The 10,339-nt window shown below is 59.9% G+C and overlaps 1 protein-coding gene across 1 annotated transcript; it reads right to left on the bottom strand.

Annotated features, from left to right (window-relative positions):
* Positions 1–615: 615 nt before the first annotated feature.
* DGAT1 (diacylglycerol O-acyltransferase 1) lies at positions 616–10,339 on the bottom strand (the record flags this gene model as incomplete). Its single annotated transcript, XM_080694135.1, has 19 exons — positions 616–726; positions 889–963; positions 1,121–1,264; positions 1,355–1,417; positions 1,533–1,620; positions 1,694–1,759; positions 1,837–1,949; positions 2,029–2,073; positions 2,147–2,188; positions 2,263–2,301; positions 2,394–2,497; positions 2,584–2,658; positions 2,742–2,849; positions 2,961–3,066; positions 3,172–3,224; positions 3,308–3,393; positions 3,478–3,518; positions 5,489–5,576; positions 10,122–10,339. The coding sequence occupies 19 exons, from the start codon at positions 10,337–10,339 to the stop codon at positions 616–618; spliced, it is 1,665 nt and encodes a 554-aa protein (XP_080550261.1).

Genomic DNA, 10,339 nt, shown 5'->3' with positions numbered 1-10,339 from the left:
CCACAGATGAGGGAGAAGGCTATGCTCACTGGGTGGGGGTGGGGAGCACATGCTGTGTGGTAAGGGGGAGAGACCAGGCATCTGCGGTGCTCACTGTCCTCAGCAGGCCAGGGTAATGGCTGTCAGGAGCAAGGGCCAAGAGGCTATTTGCACCAAGGTCTGCAGGTGTTCACTGAGAGGGGCGTCAGCTGGCACAGGGTAGCTTCCGGTTAGCCTGCCCTCCCCGAACACTGCCTCAGCCAGAGAGGCGAGGACTAGGTCAAGCATCAGTAACTGCCAGAGCTGTGAGGTCTGCAGTTGTGGCGTACTACAGCCTCAGTTAACCAGCACCTTTCTGCAACAGAAGTGGCCTCTGTTTAGCCTGGAAGGCAGCAGAACCCAGGACCAAGACTGCTCTAGGGTTACAAGGAGCAAGCAGGGCCCAAGCTCCCGGGTGTGAACCCAGGCTCCCAACAGAGGCAGTAAGGAGCAGGCTGGTGCCAGTGAGCAGCAGGGATCCAGCCTGCTGGCGCAGCCTGGCAAGGTATGGATCAGCCAGGCAGGCGAGTCCTCCACTGAGGTCCACAGGATTAGCAGGGCAGAAACTGACTTGACTTCACTGAGCTCTCCCAAGTGTCACTTGGCCTTGGGGCACCAATGCAGGTAGTTGCCTCCCCCTACTGGCTGTACCTGGTTCTGCTGCAGCTCTGTGGCCTTGTTCACACACTCCTGGTGGTTGCAGGTACGCTGCCAGTGGGCATGGGGAGGTAACAGCAACCAAATGCCCCTCACATGACACCAGCACCTTGGCCAGAAACCTGAGGTCTCTGTGCCCCAGCACAGGCCCTGCATAACCATGAGCCTTCTCTCCCATCAGTACCCATGCCCCAGCATGCTAAGGGAGGTCACTCTGGACAGCACTTTATTGATACCCTTGGCCCCAGTTAGCACTGGCTTCTGCCTGCTGGCTCTGCTGTTGCCATCCTAAGGGAAAAAGGAGGGAGCCCCATAGGGGCAGAGAGGCCTCCGGGGGCAGGAGGAGGGGATGGGCAGCCAGATCCCCCTCCAGGCTCAGACGGGTGAGAGCTGCCTCTGGCTTTGGACGGTGAGGCCAGATGCTCTGAGCCACTCAGTTCCCTGCTGTGGGGGCCTCATAGTTGAGCACGTAGTAGTCATGGACGTACATGAGCACAGCCACTGGCTGCCCGATGATGAGCGTGAGCCACACCGCTGCATTGCCGTAGTTGCCCTGGAAGAAGCGGCCAACAATCCAGGCCAGTGGGATCTGGGAACACATGGAGCCAAGGTCAGTGGGCCACTCATGGCCACAGGGAACAGGGCTCATGCAGGGAGCAGATGTTAAGGTCTCACTCACCTGAGCCATCATGGCTGTGAAGGCCCAGAGGCGGAACATGCGCAGGGGAATGCTCACCAGGTACTGGGGTGAGGGAAGAAGAGTGTCAGTGTCTCAGCTGCCACCCACACCCATCTGGAGGTGAAACTCTGCTGTGGAGGCCACAGAGCTGCAGCAGAACCAGCTGCAGAGCACTGACCTCATGGAAGAAGGCCGAGGCCAGGAACACCCCCGTCCTGGCCAACCACCTGCTGCTACCCCGTCGGAGCATGGGCTTGTAGAAGTGCCTGCAGAGAGAGGCGCCATGGGACAAGGCTCTGGGCGGGCACGCCCAAGCCCACTGTTGCACATGCCACTCACCTGGTGCACCACTTGTGTACTGGGATATTCCAGTTCTGCCAAAAGTAGGTCACAGACTCAGAGTTCCTGGGGCCAAGAGAGCTAAGTGAGGAAGGCACCGAGAGCCCACCCTCTCCCCCGGGGCCACTCCTGAGGCTACCCACCACCAGTCCCGGTAGAACTCCCGGTCTCCAAACTGCATGAGCTCAGCCACGGCGTTCAGGCAGGAGTGGAAGAGCCAGTAGAAGAAGATGAGCCAGATGAGGTGGTTGGGGACCTGTCAGGGAAGGGCTCCAGCTTCTAGGCCCTGCCTGCCCGCCCTCAGGCTGCCCACCCCTGCCTGCTCTGACACTTACCGCCAGCTTCAGGAGGCGCTCGATGATGCGGGAGTAGTCCATGTCCTGCAGAGACAGGCTGCCTCAGCCACCATGGCCCCAGCCCACCAGCCCAGCCACAGGAACCTGGGCGGCTCACCTTGAAGGGCTTCATGGAATTCTGAATGGTGGGAACCATCCACTGCAAAGGAGGGCACCATGTCAGTTACTCGGCAGCTGTACCAAGTCCTGTCCCCTACCCACCACCCTACCTACCTGCTGGATCAGCCCCACCTGGAGCTGGGTGAAGAACAGCTAGGGAAAAGCCAAGAACAGCCAGCTAAGAGCCTGGCCACTGCCAGATGCTCCCTCCTTTCCCCTGGGGAACCCCTGCTCCTCAACCTCACCATCTCAAGGAGCCGCCGCAGCAGAAAGCGTTTTCGTATCCGGGGGGAACGGGGAAAGTTAAGTTCATAACACAAAGTAGGGGCAAAAATGAAGTAGTAGAGATCTGGAAGGGAAGGAGCTAGGGCTGGAACCATAGGCCTGGCTTGGCTCCGACCCACCCCACCCTGCTCCTGCCCCACAGGTCCTCACCACGGTAAGTCAGGTTGTCTGGGTAGCTCACCATGCGCTGGGCAGTGGCCCCACCAGCCTTCTTCCCTGCAGAGGCTGCAAAGAAAAAGTGGTGAGGGTGGCAGGGAGAGCTGTACTGCCGAGGCCCACCTGCTGGCAAGCCTGGGCCCCGGACTCACCGGCCTTGGCCTTGGCCCTGCGCTGGCGGCACCACAGGTTGACATCCCGGTAGGAGAAGAGCTTGAGGAAGAGGATGGTGTATGCACCCAGAGCCAGCACGGAGCCCACTGCAGGAGAGGCAGGCTCAGCCAGGGCCCAGGTACCACAGGGGAGCCATGGCTACAGGCTGAGCCTGTGGCTGTCCCAGCATGGGCTGGGACGGGTGGGCTGGGGCACACCTGGAGTGATGGACTCAACCAGTAAGGCCACGGCTGCCGGGAAGCAGAGGATGGTGGCCAAGTTGGCCACATGCAGCAGCAGCCCCGCCTGCTCCGTCAGAGCACCCTGTGGGGGGCAGAGCACTCAACCAGGGGCCCCACTCTGGGGAGGTTGCCAGGGCAGGCCAGCCAGAGGGACTGTGTGGCGAGAAGGGGAGTGGGCATCACTTACCACTGCCAGGCGCTTCTCCACCTGGAAGGCAGCCACAGCAAAGACATTGGCCACTGAGGACAGAAGCACCACCAGGCAGGGTCAGGACCCCGCCAGCCTGATCCCCACTCATGTCCCTCCACTGAGCCAGGCTTACCAATAACCAAGCATGGGGCAGGCCAGCTGTAGGGGTCCTTCAGGAACAGAGAGACCACCTGGATGGGGTCCACCAGAATGCCATACCTGGGGGTGTGGCAAGGGGGTTCTGAATGGGATGGGTCCTGAGCAGTCTGGGTGGAGTGGGCAGGTTCTAGAGAAGGTACTCACTTGATGAGGTTCTCCAGAAATAACCGTGCATTGCTCAGGATCTGTAAGAGACAGTCAGCTCTCAGCCCTGGCAGTGCTGGTCACAGGGCAGCCCACCCCAGCACCTTCTAGATCCCTGTAAGCAGCTGTGGGCGCAAGAGCCCCAGGCTTCCACATCCAGCCATCTGGCCTCCACACCAAGCTGATACGCCACCTAATTCACCACCCACCAGTCAGGAGCAAAGTCCCCTGTGCAGAGAACCAGCCTGGCCTCTGGGCATCTCCCACAGGAGGGAGGCCTTCACCTCCAGGAGCAGGCAAGCCACTGTCCAGCAGCCCTCCCCCACCACGCTGAGCCTAGCTGGAGAGTAGAGCCGCAGCTTGCTCCTTGGCCCCCAACCACCACATTCTCAAGTCTGCACCTGCCTGCCCAGGGAGGCATGGCCATGGCTGTGCCTCAGGGACAGCCTCTACTGGCAACCCAGGCTGAGGAGGAGCCGCCTGCCCAGCTTGGTGGCACCAAGCTGTGGCAGAAAGAGACTTCTGGGTGAAGGGGCTCTGTTCCTGCCTTGCTTCAGCTACTCACAACACAGCCTTAGAGGGTTGGCCCCAATGCAGCTTCAAGGAGCAGCTCCATCAGAATAGCCTCCCACTCTGCCCTGGACTAGACGCTTGGCCTCCCTCCTCGTCTATCTCACAAGCACCACTTGCACCGCAGTGGCCAGCCCCGATGATACCAACCCGGCCAGCCACCCCAGCTCAGCCCCCAGGCAGTGGAAGTGGCAGATGTTGTGGAAAAGCAATGCTGCCAAGGGGACGCTGGCCTGAGTGCTCAGGGAAGGCTTCACAGAGGTGGCAACAAGTTCAGACACACGGGCCACCATCCCACCTCTCCCAGGTGCAAGGCTGCCCCAACACACGTGGCCCCACACCACCACCCAGATAGCAGAACCTCTCCCAAGAGTCCATGGCAGGCAACTAGAGACCAAGATGCACAATCCCTGTAGGGAAAGGAAAGTGTGGAAGGGCCACAGCAGGGAAAAGGCCATGGGGCTGTGCCCAAAAGCCATGCGGGCCCAAGGGGCTACAAGAGAACAGACAGTACTACCCAGGCTGGCTGAAGGCCTCCCTGCCTCTTTATGGAACCAGCCTGGAATGGGACACACCATCTCTTGGGAGCCAGGCTGGTCTTGGGCCCGTCTCCTGTGTGGCCACCTTGGCCCTCCACAGCTGACTGAGGCTGAGGCCTTCTCCAGGGAGTCAGAAACCCCCCAAATATAGCAGGGTGTGGTCTATACAGAGATCTTCCACAGGGACAGCCACAGAAGCCGTGCCCAAAGCAGAGGTAGACACCTCTTGGGTGAGGGTCGAAGGCCTTGGGCCACATCATCCCTCAGTGGCAAGGGTTTGCTCCCTGACCTGCCCTTCAGGCTGCTCCTTTGAGACTTGGACTCCAATGGCCTCTAGGGTGGGGCTGCTGGCCATGCCCAAACAAAGTGCCACTGGGAACCAGGCCCTAGAGACATCAGGCCTCGGACAAACCAGAACCCAAGGCTGAGGGAGGGGGGCCAAGCGAAGGCTCCATGCCCGTGAAGCCACATGGCATAGGACTCCAAAGATTTCTCCCACATCTTGCGGAGGAGGACTTGTGCCCCACCCCACTTTCAGCCCCACGGTCTTCTAGCCCCAGGGGGCTACATGATGCTCCCCTCCTCTCTCTGTCCTCCCACACCAGCCCAGCACATCCAGGAAACCCTGAGTCCTTATACCCCAGGTCTGCTGCTCAGCCTCCCCAATGCCCACACTACCTCCTCAAGGCCCTCCTGGCCCCAACAGGACTGCCAAGCAGCCACCACAGGGACCACTCTTCCCACCCACCAGTGCTGACAGACACAGGAAGCTGCAGCCTTCCAAGGGGGCAGCCACAACATGCTCCTTGCAGACCAGCCCCCACGCCTCTGAGGCTGAGCCTATGCCTAGGGTATGGCCAGCGGAGAGGCTGTCAAACCCACCCGCACCCGGTACTACTCACCAGCATCACCACACACCAATTCAGGATGCCACGGTAGTTGCTGAAGCCACTGTCGGAGCTGAACAAAGAGTCCTGTAGGCGATGGCACCTGGCAGAGCAGTGGACAAGCCTCCAGTTAGCAGAGGGCAGAGCTGGGCCCACGGTTATGACCCCAACTGCTGCTTCTACACAAACACCCCACTCCCCATTTACAGAGAAGGTGGAGGAGCCAGGCAAAGACAGACCAGCAACCATATATCCTATAGTAGGAAAAGCCCTTGGGACCACCCAGAGGTCTTCCCCTGCCAGGCAGTGAGAGAGGGCTTGTCAACAGCAAGCAGGAGTTGGCTGGGCTTGTATGGGGCTTAAGCAACCCAGGCCAGGAGCTTGGCCTTGCTCCCCAGAGGCCCCTGACCACAACCTGGCTCACAGGCCCCAGCTGAGTCCAACCCAGGATCTGTGGGCCCATCCACAGCACCCAGCACTGCTGAGACAGGAGAGAGGGTAGAGTCCATCCTGTGCAGCTGGCCCATCCAAGGAGCTGAGGGGTCCCGGACACGATCCAGATACGCCTCCTCCCCACACTTGGCCAGGCAGGCCCAAGTGGGCACAGAGACCCAGCCTAATATGCACCTTTCTGGGGGCAATGACTCAGCCCCCTCCTGTACTCATAGTATGTGCTGTCTGGAGTGAGATGTGCAAAGCGAAGACCACTAGAAGGCCAGGCATCCGAAGGCAGGGAGGTCTCTGGCAGAAGCAGGCCCCCTTTGTGAGAGCCTCCACCCAGTACTTGGGGGGAGGACACTCATAACAGACCCTGCCTGTGAAGAGTGCCAGGCCCCCACTGTGTGGCTGAAACAAGGCCTGGTCCTGGCCCTGGCAAGGACAAATGGGCCTAGTGCCCTGGCTCACTCACTACAGCTGCAGCCCCGCCTTGCCCTCCAGCTGCTGAGCCACCAGGAAGCCCCAGGAGGCATTGAGCAAGGCCTTGGTTTTGTAAGAGGAGAGGACAGGGCCTCTCCTGCCACACACATCTCTGCCTAGGGGCATCAGGGAGGGGCTGGAAGAGCCCAGGCAGGGGCGTATGACCCCAGTGCCTCTGGGCTGGCCTTGCATCAGTGCCCAATAGCATACCAACTCTGAGTGAGGGTCTGCAATCGTAATACCCCACCCAGGAGGAGAGGGCAAGAGACCAGGAGCTGAGCCAAGGGTTCAACCTTTGCCCCCCAGACCAAGGTCTGCTTGGCACCTGGCCGCATCTATACTAGCCCCTGATAGCCCCCCAGCCAGCAGGATGGTCATGGCCCTTCAACTGCCCAGCTCAGGTTGGAATGGCAGGACAGGCAGCTCCACTCCAACCCCAGCCCCTGCCATACTCTCCCCTCATCTCCTAGACTCGGTCCTGGGCTTCCTGCATCCACCCACAGGCTCAACTTCAGCCACATGGTGAGGCAGCCTAAGCCCCTCCTCTGCCCAAGTCTGTACACCTGCCCTTCCAACTGACTGCTTCCCTTGGGGCACCCTGAACCAACTCCATTCAGTGCCCACCTGCCACAGAGCCCCAGCACAAGGCAAGTAACATGGCTTCTTTGGGCCTGTCTGCTATACCAGGCCTCCTGGTTGCACCCGCTCCTCCAAGCAGAGGCCCCCATTCACTTTCCCAGACCTATTCCAAAGCTCTCAACAGCAGCTTCCTTGTAACAACTGCTGTCTTCATACCAGCATGGCTCTTTCACAACAGTGTGACCTCTGCTCCTTTTGGGCCACCATGCTGCTTTATCTGTGGCCATCTCCAAGATGAAGACAGGAGTGAGGAAAGAGGGTCTTGCTTTCCAAAGCTGACACTGGGATACTGTTAGAAGAGAGGTATGTGTGTGTGTTTGTGTAGTGCTGGACTTTGAACCCAGAGGCATTCTACCCCCAAGTTACACCCCCAGCCCTATTTTTGTTTTTTTGAAACAGTTTTCCAGTAGTTTGATGAGTATCGCACTACTTGTTGAGGCTGTCCTTGAATCTTCCATTCTCCTGTCTCAGCCTCCCAAGGACTGGGATTACAGGTGCGCACCACCATGCCCATCTTAGAAGAGCCTTTTCAGGTCCGTCCTGCTTGGCTTCCAAAGCCTTTCTCAACTGTGCATGCCCAGACCCCAGGATCCATCTATAGGCTTCCCTGCCAGCCCCACCTCCAGGCAATACCCACCCCACTGCACAGAAGCTTCAGGGATGAAAACCCCTCTCACCAATGCCTACAGGGGTCTAGGCCTGCTAGTGTGGTAAGATCACAGGGATGGCCAGCAGGGTAGGCTGGAACTGGCCAGCCATGCCCAGAGCTGCCTTTGTCACCCTCTCACCTACTAGAGGGCCTATCGATGCCCTGCACCTTCCCAGGTCCCCAGGGCCAAGAAGACCCAGAACAGTCCTTTCTCCCTCCTGCAGCTCCAGGCCCACTTAGGTGAACTGAAGGCAAAGTAAGGGGTGCCCTCTCCCTCTTGCCTCTCACTCAAACTCATATGGGCACTGTGAGGGAGCTACTTGCCCATTCCCACAATATGCCCACCATGGTCTGTAACATGCCCAAAGGCTCCAAATGTGGACCTCTTCTTGGGACCACACAGTCCAGCTCCAGGGCCAAGCAGATCAAGGAGGGGGGCAGAGTACTAGCTCCCCTCCCAGCTGCCATCTCCTTAGCACTTCCTCTGTGAGAGTCTTGGGCCAAGCCTTGGGGTGCCAGATGGTTGGGGCACACACCCCATACTTCCCAGGCCCTGCTGGAGAGAGAGAGAACACTCAAGACAAACGCCGTGAGAGGACCCCTACACCACAAGGGCACTTGTGAACTGAGGACTGGCGGGAAAGCACAGAGCCTGGAAGGGTGATGGGCAGAGAGAGCAAGAAGTTCCTCTCCAGGCTCAAGGCCTCACCTTGCCTCAGGGCAGAAGAAATGAGCTCACACCCAGAGTCTGGGCCCAGCCCAAGGTGAGCAGGAAGTGTTGGGGAGGGGAGGAGGCTGGAGCTCTAGGACTCAGGAGGAAGAGGGAGAGGAAGGATGGGCTGGGCCAAGAGCAGCAACAAGCAGAGAGGAGGCAAAGCTGGTAAGAGAAGAGTGACAACAGTGTGAGCTGTAGGCCAAGTCCCAGGAGCAAGGTCTGGCCCGCCGTAGTGGGAACGGAGCCTGGCACTCCACCAGAAGGCCTTGGGACCTACTGCACCCCAAAGATTGAGAGGAGGACACAGAACCCACATTTCCTGGAGACCCACAAGTGGATAGTCACATAGCTCCTCTTTAGCCCCGGTTGGCCCCATTTCTGCCATCTGCTACTCCTCTTCCCAGGGATCCAGGAAGACCAGACCTCAAAGGCAGGACAGGAACACCCCTAGCCTCTTCCATTAACCTTGCACAAGCCAGCAGGGGCACGCTGAGAACCAGTGCCAAAAAGGAATGTGGCCGCTCTCCCCTGCCTATCCCTAAGTGGTATCTTGGCCCAAAATTGGGATCTCCCCTTCAATCTGGCACAAAAAGACGTCAATCTCCCACCCCCTCTGGAGGTCATATTAGTATCTCCTGCCTTCCGGATAAGGGCAATAAAGGTGGACTTGATGGCCCTCAACTCTTCTACAGGCAGAAGGTTTAGGGCCAGCCTCTCTCTCCCAGCACCACCCCAGGCCCACAGGAAGCCAGCACCCCTCTCAGGAGGGCCGGCCTCCTCCCCCACAGTGTCTTCACGGCCTTCTTAACCGACCTTTGCCCACATTGTGCCATGCCTGCCTCATACTGAGGTAATCTTATCTACCAGGTGAACTGTGAGCACCCCCAAGGTGCGCACCCCTCCCCAGAGTGCCGAGGAAAGAAAGCTTCAGTTTTAGTTTACTGAGAAAGCAAGTCCTTGCCAACCAACCTACCCATTGCCCACCTCCTCCTAGCCCCTCAGCTGCTCCCTAAGCCAGAGCCCCCGAGGGGTCCCAAGGTGGGGACTAGAGGGTTTGGCAGTGGCCTCGGGGCCAGCACCCAGGAGGGACCTAGTCAGGCCAAGAGCTCCCGTAGGTCCTGGTGCACTCACTCCCCACCCCCTTCCTTCCAGTCACTTAGCTAAGCAGGCAAACTTCTCTACTGCACCATAGGATGAAAGTCCCCCACAGGGTCCAGCTGTCTCCACAGCAGGCACTCATTCTGGTATCAACAGGGCTCCAGTCGCTCCTGACCACTGGGTAAAGCAGCCACTCAGCCACTCTCAGGAAGGTCTACAAGGTATCTTCCTGCACAGCCCCCTGCCCTAGGCAGATGCCTGTTCTCCTGGACCTGTCTTACGGGCTCCTCCTTAGCAGGCCACCCTTCCCCTGGGGGCCTTCCCTACCCCCAGGACACTCTCAAGCCCCGCATCCCAGCTGGCCCTCAGAAAGGGCCGCAGGAATGGCTGAGGGGTGCTAGCCCACGCGCTCTGGAAGAGGGGCTGCTTCTCTGCTCCCCTCTGCCCGCCATGGGAGGCCAGCTCTTCAGCCTGACCTGCGTGACCTTGGCAGGTAACCCTCCCCTCCAAACCTCAGTGTCCCCGCGGGGTCCCGGAGGCACCCGGGACTCGCACCACTACGGCCACTGCCCGGGGACGGGGAGTCGCGAGGTCTAGGGTCAGAGGTGAGGGGTCAGGTGCTCCGCTACCTCAACTCCCAGAGGCCGCTGCCGGCGTTCGAGTCTCCGTCCTTGTCCGGGCCCGCCGCCTGGGCTGGTGAGTCGCCCCCCGCGCCCACGTCGGGGCCCGCGGCGGCTTCCCGCACCTCCTCTTCCGCCGCCGCCGCCGGCCCGCCGCCGCCCTGGCCGGAGGGCCGTGACCCGGTCCTCCGGCGCCGGGAGCTGCCTGCGCCAGCGCGGTCGCCCAT

The sequence above is a fragment of the Muscardinus avellanarius genome (assembly GCF_963383645.1).
Source record: "Muscardinus avellanarius genome assembly, chromosome: 4".
Lineage (NCBI taxonomy): Eukaryota > Metazoa > Chordata > Mammalia > Rodentia > Gliridae > Muscardinus > Muscardinus avellanarius.
The sequence above is the reverse complement of the archived record's forward strand: the minus strand, read 5'-3'. Positions and strand labels throughout refer to the sequence as shown.